At 42.7% G+C, this 24,719-nt stretch overlaps 1 protein-coding gene across 5 annotated transcripts in view; it reads right to left on the bottom strand.

Moving 5' to 3' along the window:
• WDFY3 (WD repeat and FYVE domain containing 3) overlaps nt 1–24,719 on the bottom strand; it is a 2,538,776-nt gene that overhangs the window by 965,545 nt on the left and 1,548,512 nt on the right. For all 5 annotated transcript variants that reach the window (XM_069630405.1, XM_069630406.1, XM_069630403.1 and 2 more), the window contains one exon: nt 1,473–1,702. In XM_069630405.1, coding sequence (XP_069486506.1) covers nt 1,473–1,702 — 230 coding nt within the window. The remainder of the gene's footprint in view (nt 1–1,472; nt 1,703–24,719) is intronic.

Genomic DNA, 24,719 nt, shown 5'->3' on the forward strand with positions numbered 1-24,719 from the left:
GATGCAATGAATGTCTAAATGCCTCTGAGCAGGGATTTAGAAGGAAAACATAATTAAATAAAAACTTGGTGACTGGTGTACAGGCCACCAACTCCCCATAAAACATGAAAAAATGAGAATATTCATTATGCAAAAGAATCCAATGGTTAAAGAAAAACAAGCATTACAAGTTAAAGACAGAGTCAACCAAAATTGGAGGCCATACAAATAATATCTACCCTTTCCACTCACTTAAAAACACCCAAAACTGAGGCTTATGTACTGAAGGGTCAGAATGGAGACAGGGATAGGAACAAATAAAGAAATGAGGCACAGAAAAAAAGCTACTGAACTTCATAAAGTCACCCTAAACTATTCGAAACACATGTTCGCTTTTATGCATGAGCAGAGCTTTCATTTTGTGGTGAAAGTAATCTTTGCATATTCCCAGTCCTTTTTGTTCTGTTGACATAGCAAAGGGCATGTTGCAGACTTGAACTTTAGTAGCTTTGCTGTTAATGTGTATTTGGAGGTTTTCATATTTAATATGCATGGTCTAACTATCAGGCTATTGATACATATATTTGTGATTCAGAGCTAACTAGACAACAGAGCGCAAAGGAATAAAATACTCCATAAAAGGTGTTACTTTGTTTTCCTGACACAGGCACATTATCAGAATGTTTTCAGGAAAAATAGCATATACAAGAAGCCATCACAATTTGAACAAACAAGTATACTTGCAAGACAATCCTGCAACAACCATTTCTTTAGATTCACAGAGGTTTTGGGGTGTTAGAATAACACAGGCAAAATATAATGTAATGAAAAACAATGTTATACTGGAGCAAACATTTTTTTTTAAACTTGTTGCTAGGTGAACGACAAAAAATAAAGAAATTCCAATGCTAATAAGTATTGCCTTAGAATATCCGATAAAATGGACACCCAAAACTAGATGAGCACATACCTTTCCTCTCAAACTAGAAGGAAAATAATATTAACTTAAATTTTAATTAAATTAAAAGTAATGTAATATCAGGTAACCGCTAAAGGAAACCTGCCCATTAAAACACTATTTAAAATCAAAAAAACAAAACTCTTTTTAGTTAAATTAACTATGAACTCAGAAAAATATCTTCTAAACCCATGACTACAAAACAACAAACAATAGCAGTTTTTTAGAACATGTTTACCAAATAAAACCAAATAAAATAAGTCTTGGGAGGAAAGCTCAGGGGCAACGTGCTCTGGGTAGTAAGCGTGTTATAAATAACCCATATACCATAATTAAATTTAAGTAAAGTTATAGCTAGATGAAAAAGCTAAACAGTTATAATATTTTTGTGCAATAATACAAAGTAAAAGAAATATTCAAACCAATACCAGTTTAAGTTCTGGATGTCCCATTGATAATTAATCTGTTTCAAAAATGTTACAGGGATAGCAAATGTATACTCCAAATGCTCCACACTAAAAATATGAAATCTTACTTTCCCTCATGCAGATTCAATAAGCAGTGTGAAAGGCAGCCAACAAACTCCTGGTCATGGTTCCCAGGTCCCAGAATCATGTTCCTGTTGACCGTGAAGAGTCGAAGGGATTCCAAGAGAGTTATTTGCTGAGGGACCGTTCTGTGTGCCCTTGAGAACTGGTACAGAATTGTCCTGTTCAGGTTGTGATAAACAGCATCCAGGGAAACACCATGAGCTCTTCGTTTAGACTAGAAGCCAAAATGCAAAAATTAGAAAGGAGCAGGAATTGGGATTAAGCCGTTAAAATAAAAATATGCCATGAATCAAAACATTTGACAAATTCAATTTGAAGGGATCAAGCTTCTTAATCCTAATTGTTCTGAAATCAAACCAAAATTCGGAAACAAACACGCAGATGTGCTCAAGTCACTTCATGGAAGTTCTTTGGCAACTATGAATGTCACATTCAACAAGCGATGAGTTATAAAATTGGTTTCAACTATGGAAATATTTTGACAAAAATTGAGCAGAATTCCTTAAATGGAAACATTTTACATATACAAGCCATTCATCTCAAAGACTAGTTACTAGTTGACAAAGGTTAGGAAATGCAATGCTTACTTGACCATAACATTTGAACAAGTCCAGTTTAAAATTCAATATTCTTGAGCAGAGCACACAAAAACAAAAGGCCAGTACAAGGAGACAATCATATTTCAAAAAGATCCATTGCCTGCATTGCTTTTATTAATTAGTTAAGCCGATGACTGGTCTTATTTGGTCAATAGTTGTTTCTTTAAACCTGTCAATGATATGGGTAGAACTCTAAATTGGACTGCCAGATATCGATTCCGATCAATGTATAGATGTTGCTTTTATAGAGCACAGACTAAATGCTGCTGGGGCAGAGCACTGTACACAGCGGCAAGAACCCAAGAGAAAGTGGTGCAATAGCAACACTATCATGGTTACAGATGAAAGCCTGAAGTCCCTTGTCAGAATATAGATTCTAAAAAAATATATCCCAATGAGAACCATGCACATGAATAATATTTAGTACATACAGGCGGTAAACATTGAGTGACCTATTGGTGGATGGTGGTAGACCACTCACAAAAACTGAAGCTTCATATAGGCTGATCTAGAGTGGACAACATAACAGGTATTAGGGTGATAATCACCGGATTACCATACAAATGAGCAAATAAACAGGGGAAAAGTAGAATCTCTTATCTCAGGGTTTGGAAGATATCAAAGATGCTCAGTCAAAGCTATACAAACAGTGAAAGGACACAAGTGTTGATTGCACATGCCTCATCCAGGATACTTATACGTCTGAACACTTCTTGCAGTGAAATTTGGGCAAATTGCATTACACCTGTGTGTGCTGTAAAGTGGGGATGGTCATTATGTTTGGTAACATGAATATCTGCCAGCTCCGAAAGAATAGATGGGAATGATATGCCATTTAAAGACTTACAAACATTTAAGGGATCAAGTGGACAATTTGGGTAGTGTCAAACTTTGCACAGGTACATACTTTAGTAAGGTTAAACCTTGATGAAGTGCTTGCTTATAGGGAGGGGTCTGAGATCTTTCTGCCACAGAATAAGACTGTGGTAGACAGAGATGTGCAGTACAGATTTTTGGGGTACATTCTATGAAGCCTTGCTTTGAATGCCTGGCATTTCCTGAAGCTTAGGATTTACAGATGGACATTCGCTTTGCTGTTTAATGCACATGTGTCTCTGGAGATGGTGTGTTTATTTACAAGATACTTAAGTGCACTAAGATGGATGACTGTAGTTCAGTCAGATGGCATAACTACAGCTCATTCTCATTAACTAACTTGCATGTTAAGGAGATGTTTCCATTGAAATCAAAACAGGTGACTTAACAAGTGGCACCAGTTGTCCTACGAGTTGCTGACTCTATATATGTATACAATCAATGCACACTACCATTCCATATTATTCCAGACTTACTTTGTTGGGGCAACTCCATGTTAACAGTTAAGACAAAAAGTTATTGATACCTTCATCGTGTTATGTGGCGTTGCGTAAGGTGGGGTTGCATAAACCAGGTCACAAGGAGTGACTGCCATGGATTGTGTTTGGACAAACACAGGGAGGCACCACAGCTGTTAATAGTTAGTCTCAACTCACTAAGGTGAACGTAGTTTCTTGTATTTCCACGGTAAGGACATTCATAATAAATATGCCAATTGGAACATTTCAAGAAGGGCAGTGAAATTCACAATAGGAAAAGGGCATTTAGCTGTATCCACAAAAAATATATTTACATTTTGGTATGTCAGTAACATTAACAGACATTGCTGAGATGTACTTAGTGGTAAAGTCATTAATTCAAATGCTGGGAAAAACGATGTTACGATTTCATAATAAATGTTTACCTAACAATTTGAAATCAGGGAATATTGAAAAAGGAAATAATTTGGTAGAAACAAACATTGATTAACCATGAATAATGCTTGAAAATGCCAGCATAGGAATATCTGACTAGTAACTAAATGTGACATTGTAGTAAAACACAGTGGAGTAGAAGTTCGATTTTCGGCTTACCGCAACATTTTAAGAAATGAATCTAGCGATCTATAACCTCAAATTTTCAATCCATTTTAATACCCTTTTATGTACAATACTAAAGTAAAATGTGTAATTTTAGCGGTGGAACTCAATGAACAAAATGCCAGGATAGGATACTTGTGTCCCAAAGTGTCAGGATATTGTGTTAAAGTAAGGTGTACGCTTCTCCAAGTCCCAGGAAACCTAACCAAACAATCCAAGCCAAAAGGGAGAGTGGCAAAACAGAAGAAGGAGCCAGACTCGAGGTTAACATGTTTCAAAAAATATATATTTTATTTACTTATAACGCGCCAGTAGCCTGCAGGCATCGGAGCGCACATTAACACAGTGGACCGAACAGAAAGAATGGAATATGCCCTGACCTGATGGGAAGGAAAGAGAGGAAGGGCACTCTTGTCTAATACTCAGTGGAAGCGAGTTCCAAATGTTTGCCGCACAGATTGGAAAGGAGCTGCCCAAACCATTCTTGCGTTTAAATCCTCCAAATTTATCCAGAGCCAGATCAGAAGAGTGGAGGGTTCTGGCTGGGGTATAGCTTGAGATTAGCGATTTAAAATAACCAGGAGCCTCACCATATAGGCACCTGTGGACTAGCATAGTCGACTTGAAATGAATTTGTGCATGAACCGGGAGCCAATGTAAATCTCTCCTATGATTGGAGATATGCTCTCTCCTCGGCATTCCCTTAATATTGGGTAGTGCATCATTTTGGATGACCTGACATTTTTGAAGACATTACTTATTAGGTCAAATCAGCAGGGCATTACAATAGTCTACACAAGATGAATGGTAGCCCTCACTATTCTGGCACAGTTGTTCTTGGAGAAAAAGGGGCAGATGTTACGTAGCAGTCTGAGATGATAGGCACAGGTCTTGGCCATTTGTGTAACTTGAGTCTCGACACTTGGAATCTATCTAGAGCCCGCGTCAAGTGTTTTAACCTCATTAAGAACAAGAATCTTGTTGTTCAGAATCTTAAAGCTTTGATAATCCAGATGCAGTTTAGAGCTTGATTGGCTAGAACTGAAAATCAAAAGTTCAGTTTTATTCCCGTTCAGACACAGCCAGTTGTTTGTCATCCATCGTTCTACCAGATGATATTGATCTTCGACATTGGCCCTGTAAGTTTCGTAACTTCCTCTAAACTCGACAACGAGTTGCTTGTCATTGGCGTAGTTTGTAAAGAAGATCCTTTTTCCTCTAGTAGTGTACAAAGAGGTTTGATGTAAATATTAAGAGTACGAGACATGCATGCCACCTAGGGGACACCTCAGGTGATGGGTTCTGGTGGTGACAAGGAGTCTCCCCAATAAATGCTGGATTGGCGATGGGACAGAAAAGATTTAACCCAGGACATTGCGTCATTGCTGCAGTTGCCCAGGCCCCCCCACGGTGTTAATCAGGCATTCGTGATCTAAGAGATCAAATGCTGCTGATAGGTCGGGTAAGAATAAGAGGTCAGTCTTCCCTTTCTCTAGAATGCGTAGTATGTGAGTTTACAAGTCAATAAGAGCAGTTTCAGTACTATGTACCGGTCCAAACCCTGACTGATGGCTGTGAAGGCGCATGTTTCACTCTATGAAGAGGTGAGAGGTGGCCATTTTGTCCAAAATCTTCAGAAGGCCAAACCTTATATAGGCCATAGATTTGAGGCCACCTTCGGGTCCAGACCCATTTTTATTTTTTTTTAACCAGAGAGGTGTCAGACTGGATGCAGGTACATTATTGTCTCGAAAGGATGCATTAACCAAACGGGTCAGGAATGTGGCAAATACTTTTTTATGCTCTAGAACACGTTTCGGGGGAAGATGCTTCCCAGACACAGAGCTGGACGTAAAGACTCAAGTGTTCTTTCCATGTCTGCATGAGAAACGGGAGAGAAACTAAATTTGGGAAGATCCAGTTTTATGGGAAGAGGGTCATCCCCATCAGTTACAGCAGGAAAGGTAGTTAGGTAATTTTTGATCTCATCACGTGCTTTTGCCACTTTAAAGGGATTGCGAGTTGGATGATTCCATAGATTTTAAGATCTCGAACAACTTCCTGGAATTGTTTGGAGCATCCTTGATTTGTTTGTCCAAGAAGTTCGTTTTTGTGGAGATGATAATGTTTTACATGGTTTTTCCAGGCAATTTTAATAGCCTCTGGAGGATTTTTCAGCCATTTTGATTCTAGTTCTCTTTTAGTCTTTTTTAATGTTACAAGTTCTAAAGATGGCCTACATTCTCCCTCACTGACTTTGCTTTAAAAGGGGCATTTCTATCAAGTAGTCCTATAATTAAGCTGTTATAGGTGGACACTAGGCCATCCCTGTCAGATGTGCTGGACATGATGCTCGTTAGGCACTCTTCCAAGTCAGCCGACTTTAGCTTTTTGAAGTTGTGACTAACAATTTCTTTGGACAAGTTACTGATTTTAGCAGAGTTATCCCCTCAGCCCCAAGTGCTGCATCCTTTCTTTATATACTTGGGAATAAGTGCCACAGTATGGAAGACAAAACCCAACCGAAGAGTATTCATGGCTAAACTTAACTGATCTCTGTACTCACCCAAGAACTGTTGAAATGGTGAAGCTCTGCCAGGTATCTGCAACACCAAAATTCTATTGAGCAGATGGCTGCACAGAACTACACCACCACCAGCATCCCTAGTTGCCCCACAGCAGTCCTCCATGCATGATGATATTTGGTGCACCGGAACATGGGAACTGCCATCTAGGTAGGAACAGAGCATGGACAGCCAGCAGTTGTTAATTAGTGAAGAAAGCGAACCATGAGGTTGCATTGACTTGGACTGCCATTGCAGAGGCACCCTACTGATCCCTACTGTACAAAGGTCCAATGTATGATACTGGCCCCATCTTTGACAATGGGTCATGAAATTACCCTATATGGCCGTGTATCACTAGGACTGATCTACAATGCAGCTAATCTGAAACCTGTTGATCTCTCCCACCATTTCCAATTAAGATATTAAGACCAGTTTAGCCATTACAAATATGAATCTACCCCAAGTTAGGAAATGCAGCTTTGGTATAGTAAGGACCAAAGAATTTGCTGTTGATCCCAACAAGTAGGATTACGACCTCATGAGGGACAGTGAGCTTTTAAAGACTTTCCAAACCTGATTTTCTGTGGTGAGTTGGAGGAGCTGCTCATGCTCGTTGTGAGTTCAGCCAGCTCCTAACCAATAGGGAATTCAAAGAATGGATGAGGAGGGATCCTGCGGTCCCACACGATCCTGTGGGGACCCTGCAGTATCCCCACAAACAGTAGTTCTATTTTTGGTTGAACTACTTTCACATTTTTCTGCTTCGTTTTTGGCTCAAAATTGTAGATGGTAATTTGGGGTTAGGCAATATTGATGGGGGTGACGGTTAGGCGTAGTTGAGGCAGTGCGGGAGGTCTCCACCTACATTCTATAAAGGAAAAAAAAAGCAAATAAATTCAAAGGAAAAAAGTAACTGCTCATTAGCCATACATCCTCCCCACATATATGTGGTATCCAGTGCTCAAGGACCGCCCGGGGCAGCCTAAGACCAGGGAAAACTCAACTCCCAGAATACATCACCAATAGCAGGCCATTCATTGTACTGGAATTCAGAACCAAGGAAGAGTGGCTTACTTGATCAGAACCAGAACTCTGGGCATGTGTCACCATGTGGGCCAGCACCCATAACACATTGAATTCACCAGAAAAAAAGTTGGAACGCTGCAGAGACTTTAAAATGCCATGAGAGAAATTCCAAGATAGCTCCACCTGCTGTAGATAGTTATGAAACTTGCAGTCCCTATTGCATTCCAATAGAAAAGCTTACCTAACATACCTATCACTGCCATTAACCAATTATTAAGAATTAAGGAGAGTTGACACTCTAGGAAGAAATAACCAATCCCCGGGATACAATAGTCTGTGGGGTATATTCAATCAGAATCACTTGTAGAAAATACTCCACTGGGTATAAAAACAGCTGGTAACAACCTAATTTCGTACCTTGGACCCAGAGCAAGCAGATGTATCTGTTGATGCTCCATTGCTACAAGGGAGGCTGCTACAGAGAAGAAAGCTGAAAGGATTGCTGCCTCGAGGAAGGCACTGCAATTCTGGCAAGATTGGAAGGGTAAGTGAAGCGCTGCAAAGCCTTGGAAGTCCTAGCGAAGGATGGCTGATCAGTATGGTATACCATCCACTCACCAGTCTATGAGTGAACTGGAGAGTGGGAACCTGAGCAATTCACTCAGCAAGACCCGGGGGAAGAAAAGTAGAGGACAGAGGTTCATGGCAGGTGGGCAAGAGAATACAGACTGCCTATAAAGCACCCTAAAAGGGGGGAAGGGTAATCCATTAAAGTCAAGGTCCAAGAGTGACATGGCTAGAATTCTGAAAAAACAAGGTCTATGAGAGGTACCTGTTGTAAATCTAAAAGCCAGAGTCCAGGAGGCACCTGTTGAAAATACTGACAAGATAAAGGACTAGGAGTGAGCAAATCTTCCAAGAACAAGGGAATCCCAAAGGCGGGGAGAAGCCTTCCAACAGTGAAAATCAATCCAAGATAAGCTTGAAGAAGAGAAAGCGGTGATACACCCACAAGAGGCTCTAAGAAGCAGATAGAAAGCAGAGACTCAATCAAAGTCCAGGTTGTGAGTAACTCCTGAAGGAGCCTTCCTATTCATTTTGATTAGCTTTTGGTTGGACATTTGAGACTAGCATTTAGATTCTTGTGTTGGTCACTGTTTGGAATTTTTGTGCGATTAGCTTAAAGTAGCCTAGAGGTTAAAATTAAGATTAGGGATAAGACTTCCTCTACGCAGTCCTAAGTAAATTTGGAAATAAGGTCCTCAATGGTATCAGAGCGATCTATGTTGGCCCCAGTGCGCAGGTGGCAGTAAAATACTGCGCTGGAGCAGCGGATTCACGCTGCCCTTGGGAAATACTGCCCGATTTAAGCACATACTTTCCACCGTTTTGTTTTCCTCAGTGTTTGGGGGTCCTGCACTGCCATTCCAAGATGGCCAGCCCGCATGCATCAGAGTGCCCGGGCTGTTTTTTGCTGTTTGGCCCTGATTGGCTGGGGTTAAGTTTATTCTGGCCTATGGGAGAGCCGGCAAGCTTGGCCGGCCGGCCCTCCCTCCAAGGCCCTTCAGCTACCTGTCCACTACAAGTACGCTATGGTCGCCTGTGTGCTGCGTGTGCCCCCACACCCTTTATGGTCACCTGTGTGCTACGTGTGCCCCCACACTTCCTATGGTCACTGTGTGCTGCCACCCCCCTCTATAGCCGCCTGTGTGCTTTGTGTGCCCACCTCTCCCTTATGGTCACCTGTGTGGTACGTGTGCCCCCCACACCTCTATGGTCACCTGTGTGCTGCGTGTGCCCCTCACCCCCGCACGCTGTTCTTCCCCCTCCTTTTCACTCTCCTCCAAGCCACGCCCACCTAAACTGTCTTTATGCATTTGTATGCTGCTGCCGCCCTGCAACATGGGGTTGGGCAACATGTTGGTGCTACCTAAATTGACTGCATTGTATGCTGCTGCCGCCCTGCAAAATAGGGTTAGGCAAACTTTATGTCTTTTGTAACCAAGTAAGCTGCCCCCCCCCCTGCAACATGGGGTTATGCAACATGTATGTATGTTTGTTTTCGCAAGCACTTATGTAACTAAGTAAGCCTTCTGTAACAGTGCTGCGATGCCCGAGGGCTGTTGTGCACTTTATAAATGCAAATAAATAAATAAATGGGATGGTCTCGAGGGAATTCAGGTTACAGAGAAAGACAAGACAGGAGTGCTCTCTTTCTCCTTTGCGTTTTGGCTCTATCTAACCTCTTGTTGAGAAAATAAGAAAATCCTCCAGGATTGAAGGCCTATGTGTGGGGGAAACGTAATTTAAATTGGGGGTGTATGCCACGACATACTCCTACACTTGAGCAATCCTCTTACATCGGATCCCGTCGTGTTTGAACTGACTGAGGAATGCAGTGCCCTCTTCCGGTTTAAAGTTAATCAGTCATAGTGTATATTGTTTCCCTTTGATGGGGACATAGAGAGGGAAGTGGGGTCACTTCAATCACGGGCACTGGATATCCAACGGGACAGTATTACATATTTGGTAGTGTTGGTGTCAAGATCCCTGGATGATTTATATACTGTAAACACACCCCCCACCCCTAGTTTCTAAACTCTATTGTGAAATAGCTTCTTGGTGCAAGCACACCCTTCCATGGATGGGGCGTTTTAATGCGCTTAAGATGAACCTCCGCCAGAGGGTCCTTTATTGGTTTCAGATGCTACCGATTAGAGTGCCTGCAGTAGTGTTAGGGGGTGCATGGCCGGGTTCCTCTGGCAAGGTAGAATGCAGAGCGTTGCCTATGATACATTGGTACTCCCTCAGGAGCTAGGGGGAGCAGATGTCCCATATTTGACGCTGTATTACAGGGCCTCGCAACTGAGGGTGTTGGTGCCTCATCTACGGATGGACCAAGATAAACAATGGGTATACTTGGAAAATGACCATAGGAGGCCTGTAACGGTGGGGAATGGATATGGGTCCCCAAGAAGAAGATTCTGAAGAGAATTAAGGATAATGGCATTCTGGGAATGATCTGGGATATATGGAGCGAGTAGCCAGGAATGAAGAGTGTCACCACATGGCTGTCTCCACTGAGTCACTTGTGGGCTTCCCCTATTACAGATGAGATCCCAGATCCATTGAGATTCCAGCGATGGTTTGAACCAGGCCTTGAGAGGGTTGCCAACTGTGGGTGAAGGGGAAGTACATCACTATTCAAGAATTGGAGGAATCGCTACACATTGGGAAACTCTTGGTTTTCTTATTTATTTTATTCATTTTATTTATTAGTTTGTAATGCGCCGAAATCCCGCGGCCATTGGGGCGCAGACATAAAACATAGAACAACCACCGATAAAAACATAACCAGTGAGACAAGAACGCATACAAAGTTTACTGAGTACTAACAGGCAGGGTCGTTACATTTACTTGAATAACAAAGTCTTCCAAGTTTTTTTTAAAACTCAAGTAGTTGGGTTCCAGTCTGAGTCTTAATTGTAAGTTGTTCCATCTTTGTGCTGCTAACACTGGGAACACCTTACCCAGCCATTTGAAAGCTTGTGAGGTGGGCATGTAATCAGTCTCAGGTTTTCTGATCTCAAAGATCGCCTGGGTACATAATGACTAATCCAATCTTTAAGATAAGCGGGGGCATTCCCATAGAGACTTCTGTGGACTATGGTCATGGTTTTGAACTAGATCTGGTCTTCCATGGATAGACAGTGTAGGGACACTCTGTCTGCCGTGATGTGTTCCCTTCTTGATTTTCTCATTACTATTCTAACTGCGCCATTTTGAATAGTTTGGCATTTTGCTATGCATCCTTTGTTAGCTCCTAGCAGAAGGGCATTAACATAATCCAGCTGGGATAAAATGGTAGTCCTTGCAACGGCTGTGCAATTTTCTTCGCTCAGGCATGGGTGAATGGTCTTGAGTAGCCATAGGTAGTACGAACAGTTTTTATTTAGGTACATTACCTGCGCTTAAGCCCCCATAAAAGCTTCCAAGAAACAGGCCAAGTGTTTTTACCTTCTCTGCCACAGAGATTACTGAGTCTTTAATTTTAAATGATTCGTAATCCGGGCTTAGTTTAGCTCTGGCATGGTGAGATCCTAAGATCATCATCTCTGTTTTGCTTCCATTGAGACACATCCAATTTTCTTTCATCCAAGCTTCGATAACATTATATAGCGCAGTCATCCTGGTGCTGTCATTCATGTAACTGCCACTTATAGTTCCATCACTAGCTCGGTGTCATCTGCATAGTTTGTGAAAAAGGCTCCGATCTTATAGAGTACAATGCAGAGACGCTTGGGTAGATATTAAAAAGAAGGGGTGACAGGCTAGCACCGTGTGGTACCCCACAATAAATGGGGGTTTCTTCCGAGAATTTTTCTCCCCAGTGAAATTTGGCCTTTCTTCCTGTCAGAAATCCAGTGGCCTCTTTAGAACAGTTTGCCACCTCCTCTAGTGCCCATTGGAGCTGCTGATGGTCCAGGAGGTCGAAAGCCACACCTAACAGCACGAGTAGGCTGGTTTTGCCTTTGTCCATGATGCTTCTCATGTGCGTTTGTAAATCCAGCATAGCTGTTAGCATAGCTGTGGGCCGCCCTAAAACCTGTCGGTCTAGTGTGCTAGATATCATTAGCCTTGATGCACGTTTACAACTGGGTCGTTGCCACTTTATCTAAGATTTTAAGGATGAAATTACAGTTGGTGAAAAGGCGCATATTGCATGGGTCCTTTTGGTCCAGACCTGGTTTCTTCACTAATGGAGTGATAGTGACTGTCTTGATATTTTCTGGTGTAACGCAGTCTCTAAAGGACGCATTAACTATCCTCACCAACAATGGTGCAAACATTTCTTTGTTATCCAGTATTAATTCAGGGGGAGGAATATTTTCTGCACAGGAAGTTGGTCTCATAGCCGTCAATACTTTTACCATATCCTCTGTGGTGATGGTGTGGAAGGAAAAAAAATGTTGAGTGCATCTGTGCTTTATCTGGGATTACCGGGTCAAGCTGGTCTTTAGATATGACTTGTGCTGTCGTTATTGAATCCATTGCCTTCTTTATTTTATTGACGAAAGCCTTTTGCACCCTATCGCAGTCCTCCTGGGATGGAAGAAAGGGAGGAGAAATGGCCTTTGGTTTTTCCATAGATTTAAGGATTTCAAACAGCTTGCTAACGGCGTTGTCTGCTGTTGTGATTTGGTCATTGTAAAAAAATGTTTTGCTTTCACAATGCCCATTTTATAGCATCTCTCTGATACCTTCCAATGTACCTTATTAAGTGACAAAGGTTCTTTTAGCCACCTACTCCTTTTCCTCTTTTTAGATCTTTGAGCTCTGGACTAAACCACATCTGGTGTTTATTTTCTCACACCAGTTTGGGTGCTAATTGATCCACAAATGTTTGTGTATACGAAAGGTATGTGCGAGTAATTTCCTCGCATGTGTCTCCTTCTTTAATATCCCCCCAGAACCTTGCTTATGCATTGTTCTAGTTGGGCAGGCCCTACTTTCTTGTAGTTCCTGTTTTGTATTTTTTTATGCTCATTACTGGTCTTCAAGTGAGGAGCTTTGAAGTGGACTGCTAAAGACACTTTGAAATTGTCCAACCAAATACATTGCGTCGTCTCTTTCATACGTGTTTCCAAATTGTGTGTAATGATCCAGTCTAATTGGTTACCATTTGCAGTAGTGGGCTTTGTATTGATTACCTCATAGTCCATGTTATTTAGGATTTTTTCCAAATTCGTGGCCTCTTTGTCCTTAGGGTTATGCTTGCAGCTGAAGGGTGTTCTCACCTCTCCAAAGTGGCAGTTAGCTCTATAAAGGGATCTGACACTGACGGAAAGGGTTCTAGACGCATACAAGTGCATCAAGGGATTGATATCAAGTTTATATGCTGCACTGATATTATTAAGGGGAAACACTGGAGAGTACTTGAAACTAAGCGGGCAAAGAGATTTGAATAGGGACACAGATGAGACTCTATGGAAGAGGATGTTTAGGGGGGCTCATAAGACCTCGATAGCCTGTCAGTATAACTTGCATGGGGTGAAATTGTTGCATAGCTGGCAGTACGATCCGGTGAGGCTATCAAAAAGGTTTTCATCAGTAAGCCCATGTTGTTGGTGCAGTTGTGGGGACCGAGCAACATATTGGCACATGTGGTGGTCTTACGATAGGGTGAGAACATTTTGGAAGGAGGTCCTTGGCTGGATTAACGGGCTGGATGGCGTTGACAGAGTGCTCGACCCTATATTATTACTATTTTGCTTGTAAGGTGACAATGAGGGATTGAGGGTCCCATCGCATATGGCATACCATTTGTTGTTGGCAGCAAGAGCCTGACTAGGGATCTACTGGAAGAGGGCGTACCTTCCGTCCGAAAGGGAATGGGTCTCCAAGGTCAAGAAGATTCACTTATTGGAGTCCATTATAGTGTCTATACATGGTGGAAGCTCTTCGATGGAAAAGGAATGGTCATAATTTGTAAGACAATATACTGGAAGTTAGGTTCAAATTGCTCGAGGTGCTACGGGAGGCCATTCACTGAGTTTGGGCTGCTCTAGGGCGGTTGCAGAACATTTCCCACCCATTCAGCAATGATACGAGGTGATCCAGTCGAATGCTTTGTCCTTATATTCTCGCCCTTTTTTCTCTTTTCTTCTTTTCCTCCTTTATTGTACATGATTTTTTGTACCTGAGTGACATGAGCCCTTTACATGGGATATGCTGTATCGGGATGCGATTGCACCTGCGGCATGGTGGGCAGGGGAGAATGGTGAAATACCTTTGTTGACACTGTTTCTTGTATTGTTGTATTCTGTGCTGTTTTTCATCTTCCCATTTGGGATATCAAAAAAATAATACAAATAAAAAATTATTGTAAAAAAAAAATGCAATGTTCCAAATGTGGTAGCTAACAGAAATGTCACTAAAACTAATCTATTTGTAGACTAGGGTGTCCCAGAGGTGACAAGGACACAGAGGAATAGGTTTTGTGTTGGTATTTAGACTGTTAGGAAAGATTTTCTTTTTGCAACTTTCTCTCCATAGTTTCCTATGGAACCCTATTCTTTTTGCTCTGTTTTTGATCCTGTGCTGACTTCAGCTTCACTTCCTTGTATTTTGCTCATGTGTTGTGGGGAAACCGATTAGTTCTTCAGAGTATCAGGACTGGAAAACTTGGTTTGCCTTTTGAATTCTTGTATTTTTAACATCACACAGAGTACCTTACAGTGTAGGGCAATGGAGCTACTTTTATAGCACCCTAGCTTTTTACACATGGGATTTTTGGTTACTTTCATATGTGTGTCTAAAGAAAAGCTGGTGGAAGCAGTTACATTTTTACTGTGCTTGTGTTATTTCTGGTGTGCCCATTCATGTTTACCGGATATGGCTACTAAAGTGAGTAATGCCCTAAATATTTTCGCTTGTTCTTTGGCCATATTGTAGTTTTGCCTTCTTCCTGCTTTCTCAGATGAGGAAAGTCCTCCTTAAAAGGTCATATTCTTGCCCGGGAAAGCTGCAGCTTTCGCGGGTGAGTGTGTGTGCGTGCATGCATGCATGCATACATGCGTCCTCAGTTGACATTGCCGGCATCAGAAAGTCTGCTACTGGGGTGGATGTAAAACTGGCTGTTTGAACGGTGCAGATCCTTAAATATAGTGGGCCTGGCCTTGCTTCCAGCTCAGAGTCTGAATAAGAGGAGGACTCCTGCAGCTATTCTTCAGAACTCCGTTGGAGCCAAGAATCCCTTGAACAACCACAGCTTATTGATGACCCGAAGCAGACTCCCGAAGTGGCCCAGCATCCCCTCCGGTGTCCGTACTGGCAGAGCCCTGCTCCTCTGCCCGATACCTGAAGACCCTCTGTGGTGCTTCAGCCCTTGGACTAGTGAGAAGAACTAGTCTCAATGCTTTTTCGAGGATCCAACCTATTAGAGCTTTAAGAAGTGTCCTGGGACTGACCAGCTCTCTCGTAGGCTACCTCGCCAGAACCATCGCTGTTCCACGTTCAAGTTCTGAAAGTTGGTAGTCGCCAGCTTGTGCAACAAGTAGGCCTTTGCTCGAATTTCAGCTTTCTATCTGTCCCGGAGCAGTATCTGTGACTGCGTTTCAATGGACGCCTTGTCATCGCCTGTCTGCATCGTTGGAATCCATATTTCTTCATCAAGAGGGATTGCATCTTGCAGTTGCACCCAGCCGGAAGAATCCTCGAACCTGCAGTGGCTGGGCACCTTTCACTGGAACTAAGGATGGAAGGCAGTAACCCCGAGACGACCCATTGTGATGCCTAGGAAAATCGGCATCAGGGGGTAGTTAAGCATAACTGTCCCCGTTGCCCCGGTCCTTCATAGGATAACATTGGGACCAAATCCCTTTGTCTCCTTCTCATACCTTTGATCATCGAACCTTGGCTGAGTATCTTGCCCTTGGGTTAGCCTTGGGTCTGGAAGAGAGGAGAACTTATCTGTCTTCTGGTAAATTGTTAGTGAACTTTTAAGTAGTATTAAACTAATCGCCATCACAAGCCCATTGCATCCTTTTAAGGTGAACTCCTACTTCTGCGAAATCTGTATTGGAACCTGTGACTTTTGGGCACTATGCCCCATACATCTTAGGTAATGCGGATGCCATAGAATAATGGGAACTAGTCACAAGTATAATTGCCCTTTAGAAGGCCAGCCAACTGCTTGGTTAAGTAATTTAATGATGTATATCAAGTTGACATATTGGTGCGCGTATATATTTGTATTATTAGGTGTTGTGTGACAATACTACCTGCTAGTTAAATTGTTCAGTGTGTTCTGAAGGCCTAAATGAATAAATATTTTTATAACGGTCTAAGCTGAATTATGTTGTGAGTTTGAGTGTGGACTCATTGAGGGCCCCTGACTACACTCACAATCTTCTGAGACCAAGCATTCACTGCTCTTCATTGCTACCTTGATTGTGCTTTGGATAAACTATGCTCCCTGTTCACCATATCTAGGGTGGGCTCCAAAATCTGTCCCCGGGGCCAGATTCTAGAAATCCATCTTAACATCTCAAGGCACACTTTCATTCACCCATTCCTGACATCTATCTTAGTAAATCCTTCTTAGTTTTAGAGAAAACTCTTCGTCCTATAAGTGTTTGATCCAACCCATACCTGTAAAGCTGGAGAATAAACGTATCCTTTGTTGAACCACTTACAATCCGGTGTTAAGAGTATCATTACCCATCCTACCATATTACCTTAATCCACATCGTTCTAACCTTCAGCAATATATACGTTTCTCTTTTTGTTTATCTCATCTCTAATGAGCAATAATATGAAACACAAAGGAAATGTATAAATATATAAATTAAAAATATCTTTTGAATATTTCAAAATAGTAAATCATTTCTAAATCTAATACCAATCCGGGTGATCCAAGGTAAATACTAGAACCCCATCTACACTGGCAACAAGTGCTACAATTTGCATACAACTCATATGTGCAATTGCACAATATATGCAAAATATATGCTAAGCAGCTACATGAGTTCCACTTTGACGGAGCATTATTGTATTAATACACAAACTAGACTTGGACAAGCGGTATTGAACAATTTATTTCAAACGGTGCCAAGAGCATAATTACCTCCCTAGGTCAAACTGCTTGGTATGATGGTATGCACAGCATGTAAATCAAACAGATTCACGCTGCAAAAGATAAACATTACTATTATTTAGTATTTTACAGCTTTTTTTTGGTTTTAGGCGTCCGTGCAACCCACGCATTTTAATGTGTATATTTACGTTTTTATTTCAACACATGTACAAGACAATATGTTTGACTTAATTGTATTTACATGTTTCATTTGTGTTATTCATTACAAGTGAAGCAATAAAAAGCATTTTATAGAAGGAAATAATCACAAACAAAAAAGTAACAAATAGAACAAGATAAAGTAAGTGTAAAGATACAATTTGAAGATTGTGACACCAAGTTGGAAGGAAGAAGCATGCAGGCATACTGTTTACCAGTCATAATGAGATTACATTTTGGTAAATAAAATTGCATTTTTTTAAAGTAACCAGTAGGTGGCGGCCTAGGCACAACATGTCACTCAAAACAGATCTATCCCGCAACAATTTAAATCCATTATCATCTATCAATTACATGAAGGTCCACAATCCTTAACCATAAACCAAAGGCCACAGATCTTTTAAAAAAGGGGAAACACACCTCCATCCACTATTCCAGGCATGCAATAAAATACTCCAATCGTAACTCTGCCCTCAAATATATTAAAACATGTTTAATTTATGCTGTTTTGCGCATGCAGCGATGACGATGTGGCGTTACCTTTGCGGCACAGTTATTACAGTCGTTATGTATTGTGCGTGCCATTGCTATTTTATCACGTCCATTGTTTAAAATGGTGAACAGGACGGAACCTTCAAATCAAGATGTTATGCTGGTCTTGTTGGATCTGCAATTACCGAAGTCAATGATTTGATTCTAGAAACTTAGACACTATTAGTTGCTTATAAATCTATCGATGCTGCTTATACCAAATTGTATTTTACACCCTCAACGAAGGAATTGAGCAGATCAGACAACCTACCAGGTTTTCACCCTTGCTTATTAACCAAATGTCTGCCCCATCTGGATTTTAACTCCAACTAAAAGATAATAATCGTTGGGATTTGAGACACTTGAACCCTTTTTAGAACTTCATCGCCCTAGTAATCAACAAGGCAGACGTCCGTTTTCTTTAGTGGTTGAGATACCTCTAGATTCTTGTAAACCTAAGCCAGATTGGTTTTACCCTGAAGTGCATTGCTCACCGGTATTGACAGTTGTGATTGGGCAAGATCAATTTTGCAATGACGAGGGGGAGGAGCTTTCAAATAGATTTCATCAACTCTGTGTAATGATACGTACCCCAGCATGGTTAGATGCGTCTCCCCCATCTAGATCCATCGAGAAATGAAATTATATTTTATTTATATCACACTCATACACAAGTGTTTCAGAGTGCAACCAGGCAAAGGAAGGGGAACGGGGCAGAACAAAAACAACGGTTTTACAAGGCATTGACATTAAGAACGCGCAAGTGCATGGGAAAGGGAAAAAGGGGAAAAGTGCATGGAAGGGTGAAAAAGTGGAAAGTGTGGTACAGAGGAGATAAACAGAGAAACTATTAATAAGTAAAATAAATAAAGGTGATAAAAACAGTAGTAGTGCAGCCAGCAAGCGGCAAGTGCTAGATTAGTCAGATAGAGTGCATCTGATAAGTGCAGAAGAAAAGTGGGTGGGGGACTGCATGGGTACAGATACAGACCCCAGTGCAAGTGGTGGCCCGGAGGCAGTGCAGGAGGGTGGCAGGGTGAGCAGGTAACCTGGGCCCGAAGGACAGAGTGGCCAGGTGCACGAGAGAGAGAACAGATCAGCAGGGCAGAAGAGGGGGAAAAGGCAGAGCCAAAGAGGAAGGTCTTGAGGTGCTTCCGAAACCGGAGATGGTTCTCCTCAAGTTTCAAGGTGGTAGGGAGGCTGTTCCAAAGGGAGGCTGCAGCCGAAGACACGTCTACCCCCAGTATGTTGCTTTGAAAAACGACTGACCCGGAGGAAGTTAGACGTAGAGAAGTGAAGGACTCAAGAGGGGAGGTATTTAGGGAGGAATAGGTGAAGGTATTTTGGACCCAGGCCCCAGAAAGCCTAGGGGACAATGCAGAGGATTTTACATTTAATACTTGCATCCACTGGGAACCAATGGAGGGATTTCAGAGCTTGAGATATACGATCCCAGGGTTTTAGGCCAAGGACAAGTCTTGCAGTCCTGTTCTGGATTAGTTGTAAAGGGCGGAGAGTGGAGGCAGGTAGATTTAGAAAGAGGCTGTTACAGTAGTCGAATCTAGAGAGAACCAGAGCTTGGGAAACAGTGAGCTTCTGATGGAAGGAGAGGAAAGGCAGAGTACCTCTGAGGAGGTGAAGTAAGAAGTTTGATTTTTTAGAAACATCAGAGATGTGTTAGGACAGCGTAGAGTCAAAGATGACCCGAGGTTCTTAGCCTCGCAGGTGGGGGTAGGAGGAGGAGGGCCAAGGGAGGCCAGCCACAGAGCAAGGGGAAAGGAAGGTGAAGGTGTACCAATGAGGAGTATTGCAGTCTTCTTGGCATTCAGAGAAAGATCATTGGCAGTACACCAATTTTGAATGGCAGTTAGGCAATCAGAGATGAGGGAAGAGGAGGAGGAGGTGGCAGAAGGAAGCCTGAAAATGAGTTGGGTGTCATCAGCATAGCACTGGAAATTTGAGCAGAAAATGGAAATGTAGTAGGCGAGCGTTGCCAGGTATTGGTTGAAGAGCCAGAGTGAGAGGTTAGACCCCTCCCTAGGGGACACAACAGGTGGAGAGGGAGATAGAAGATAGGAAGGACCCAAGTTGTCACAGAGACGGGTGAGCACTGTGGTGTGGTTGACCGTGTCGAAAGCAGAGGAGAGATCAAGTAGGACGAGGACAGAGGGAATGTTAGAGTCAAGGTTGGAGAGCAGGTCTTCACGAATGTTCAGGAGAGCAGTTTCCGTGCTTCTGGCAGCTCTGAAGCCAGATTGGTGGCCATGGGGAGAGCCAACAGAATCAGAATGAAGGTTAATCTTAGAGATGGCCAACTTTTCCAGGAGTTTACCCAAAAACGGAATAATGGAAATTGGGTGATTGCTAGCCAGACAAGAAGGGTCAGCTGTGGGTTTCTTTGGGAGAGGATGTACAAGGGAGTGCTTCAGAGGGGAGGGGAAAGATTCAGAGGCAAAGGAGTGATTGCAGAAATCGGTGTGGGTCGGCGCGAGTGTATCGATGTGGTCCTTAATGGAGAGTATTGAGTCAAGTATCATTTGGGTCCTATCATCCAAGTTTAAATATTCTTGTACAGAAACTCCAAGTAAATTCGGTAGAAGAACTGATGCTTTAAAAAAGCGAATTGACCTTTGTTTGGAAAGAATTCTCTTTTAGGCAACTTTCCCTCCATATTCTATGGACCCCCAAAAGTTTGGCTTTTGTTTTACACCTTGTCCTGACTTTTTACAGTGAAGTGAAGCCTTCAGCATCACTTCACTGCTTTATGCTAATTTTTAATGCAAAACTGACTAACTAGTCCCTCAGAGTGTCAGTACGGGGAACTAGGTTTCCTGCTTGTCTTTTGACAGGTTACCTATTTCATAGCCTTCTTCACTGGTCTTCCCAATGCAGCCCTCTGCCCGGCAGCCCCAAGGCCAAGGGCGGCCCCAACAGAGGAGGCTCCAGGAAGTGTCGGCAGGAGTCCACAGGGGAAGCCAGGTGCCAGCCGTCAACCATCAACTACAAGGACCAGTAAGGTAGGAGTGCCCTGGGTTAGGAGTAGATCAACCACTCTACCCTATAATCCTAGCCACTTAACAAACCGATATAAAACAGTTTCAAAATGTATCAGAGTTTCTGCTCCCAAATTGTATTGTAAGATATTCAGATTGCATTGATAGGCCTCTCTCCCACTATACAGGTCTCCAAAAGTTATCAGGGATTCTGTTCCCAAGTTGTATTGTGTGATATTCAGATTGCATAGATGGGCCTCTCCCTCAATAAAAAGGTCTCCCAAATTTAGGAGCGTTTCTGTTCCGAAATTGAATTGTATGATACTCCGATTGTATTGATAGGCCTCTCTCCCACTATACAGGTCTTGCAAATCTATCAGAGGTCCTGTCCAAAAACTGTATTGTGTGATATTCAGATTGCATTGATAGGCCTCTCTCCCACTATACAAGTCTCCAAAATGTATCAGGGGTTCTACCCCAAATTCTATTGTATGATATTCAGATTGCATTGATAGGCCTCTCACCCACTACACAGGCCTGTTCCCAAATGGTATTGTATCATGTTCAGATTGCACTGCTAGGCCTCTCTCCTACTATACAGGTCTCCCAAACCTAGTGGGGGTTCTGGCCCCAAAATTACATTGTCTGACATTCAGATTGCATAGTTAGGACTCTCCCAGTATACAGGTCCCCCAAATTCCTCAGGGGTTCTGTCCCCAAGTTATATTACATGATATTCATATTGCATTGATAGGCCTCCCTACCACTATACAGGTCTCCCAATATTATCAGGGGTTCTATTCCAAAAATGTTTTTGTATGACATTCAGATTGCATTGATAGGCCTCTCTCCCAATATACAGGTCTCCCAAATTGGGCAGGGGTTCTGTTCCCAGACTGTAATGTGTGATATTCGGATTGCATTGGGGGCCTCTCTCCCACCGTGCAGGTCTCCCAATTTTAGAAGGGGCTCTGGTCCCAAACCGCATTGTATGATATTCAGTTTACATTGATAGGCCTCTCTCCCACTATAGAGCTCTCCCAAATATAGCAGGGGTTCTATCCCCAAAATTGCATATTGTGCCATTCAGATTAAATCGATGGGCCTCTCTCCCACTATACAGGCGTCCCAAATTTAGCAGGGACTCCGCTCCACATTTTTTTTGAATCATAAGGATTACAATACTCCTTAGGGTCCCTCCTACCATACAAGACCCTAGAACATAGTCAGAACTAGCCTCACGCACAAACTTAGCTTAACCACCTTAACATACTCCCAGTGAGGACCAGACCATGATAGAATAGTTCTAACCGCCCTCATCCTTTCCGAGAGACCTTCACAGACAGCACTGAACTTTGACCTACACCCCTGACAACAGTACGCCCAGCACCAAAACCCCACCAGACAGCGATCGGAGGATACACAATTCGACCCACCGGAAGAACAGACGGCACAATAGCACCCAAGCCTACCAACACAAGAAGAAATACCAGCACTCCCATCACAAGACACAGCAGCCAACCACTCAACCGGCACCTCTGCACGGAGCACCAAAATGTCCCGGACCAGAAAGGGACGCTGAGAAAGAGCACAAGACAAGGGCGCACTGGACACAGGCGCACACATCCAACCTACCACCGAAGCAACAACCTCAAATAGAAGAAACACAACGCCAAAAACCAAGACAACCAGAACAAAACTCCAGAGGGAAAATTCCTCATATCTCACACCATACCTCGCAACAACCCCAGAACCAGGATACCCCAACGACACAGAGACATCAAGACAGACAAAGAACATCCCAAGACAACCCGAAAAAAGTCGGGAACACCCAAGAAGAAGGTGGCTAGAGTCTGACCCCATCACCCCATGCATCACAAGAACAGAAGGACACCCTCAACACCCGCGCCATACCGGACATAACGACGACGAAGATCTTATAACCAACAATCCAAACATGAACCTAACTGACCAATGCAACAAAGAAGCAGCCTTCACGGACCTTCACCTAACCAGCACAAACTGAGAAGCAACACCAATGAACAGCCAAGCTTTCAATCTAGCAGACCGCTTCAATGAAGATGCAGCTTCCGCTGATCCTCATACGCCCTCCTACAATGAAGATACAGCCTTCGCTGATCCTCATCCACCCCCAATCAACACCAACAATGATGCACCGCAACCAAATAACCACAAACCAAAACAAGGTACAACCAACAAGCAAAAGCACACCAATAAGATCCACTGCAACCTCATCAATGCAAGATCATTGTCGAAACATGCCACCGAGATATACGATCTGCTCTGCGATGGAGGGATCGACATCCTATTTGTAACAGACACCTGGCTAGACGACAATTATAAGATCACCCTCAACAACTGCTTGCCTGAATACTTCAAATGCGTCCAATCAAACAGAAAAAACAAAAGAGGGGGAGGGCTAGCAATCATTCACAAGGAACACCTAGATATCAAACTGGAAGACCCACTAATCATCGATAAATCATACGTCTAGCAGTAACATCCAAAACAAACTTGAAATTGGTACTTATATATAGACCACCAACTTACGATGAAACCTTCGTAGACTCCTTCACAGAAGCAATCACCGTCCTAGCCATCAAACACAATCACCTGATAGTCCTAGGAGACTTCAACATCTGATTTGAAGGAGAAAGCACAACCATACAAAAATCGCTAACCAGCCAACTAGCAGCAATTAACCTACAACAACTAGTCAAAGGAGCAATCCACTCGGCAGGGCATACACTTGACGCAATCTTCGCTAACCAACTACTCCTCACCACGGCACCCCCAATTCAAATACCTTGGAGCGACCACCTCATCATCCCCTTCGTAATCAAAATGACCAGGCTAACAAACAATCAACCGGACAAAACAACGAAAACCATGAGAAGAAATTGGAGAACCAGCAAAAAACTCCAACCTGCATGAACTCCTAGAGCTAAACAAACCACACCCAACATTCATGTAAGAAGATGACCTGGACAAAAAGGTAACCCTGCTGCATTCCTGGATTATAACTACTATAGACAACCTCGCCAAAGAAAAACCCTTCGCTTCTTCTAATAAATGGTCTATGGCAAAATGGTTCACCCACTACTTTGCACCATGAAAAGAAAAAACCGAAGACTAGAACTTGATTGGAGAAAACAAAACGATGCGGCAAACAAAATGCAATTCCTACAACACAACCGGGCTTACAAAAAGGAAATACAAAAAGCAAAGAGGAAACACTACGATAACCGAATCTTCGAAGCACCAAACACCCAAAAAGAGCTCTTCAAAATCATAAACGAAATCAAAAACCCTCCGGGATGTAACAACACACCGACTCCATCCGTGAAACTCTGACGACCTTGCAGACCACTTCAAAAACAAAATCACCAACATCCAACAAACCATTCAAAGCAGACCGTCTGATCGGACCACAACGCCAACCTACACCCGGGAGGAGCACCCAAACAAACTACGAAGCTTTCCAGAAATATCAGCGGAGACATTCGTCAAACTGCTGAATGAAAGCAATAACTCTGGGTCCCCCGAAGAACCATGCCCACCAGACATATACAAATCCATTCTTAAACAAGGAACGCCCATGGAACATCACAGGAACGTCCTCAACCATTCCATCGCAACTGGGAAAGTGCCACAAGCCTTCAAAACTGCATACATCAGGCCACTACTCAAAGATACAGCGGGAAACGTAGAGGGCCTCTCCAACTACAGACCCATCTCCAACA

Source organism: Ambystoma mexicanum, chromosome 6q (genome assembly GCF_040938575.1).
Source record: "Ambystoma mexicanum isolate Mex_15411 chromosome 6q, UKY_AmexF1_1, whole genome shotgun sequence".
Taxonomy (NCBI): Eukaryota; Metazoa; Chordata; class Amphibia; order Caudata; family Ambystomatidae; genus Ambystoma; species Ambystoma mexicanum.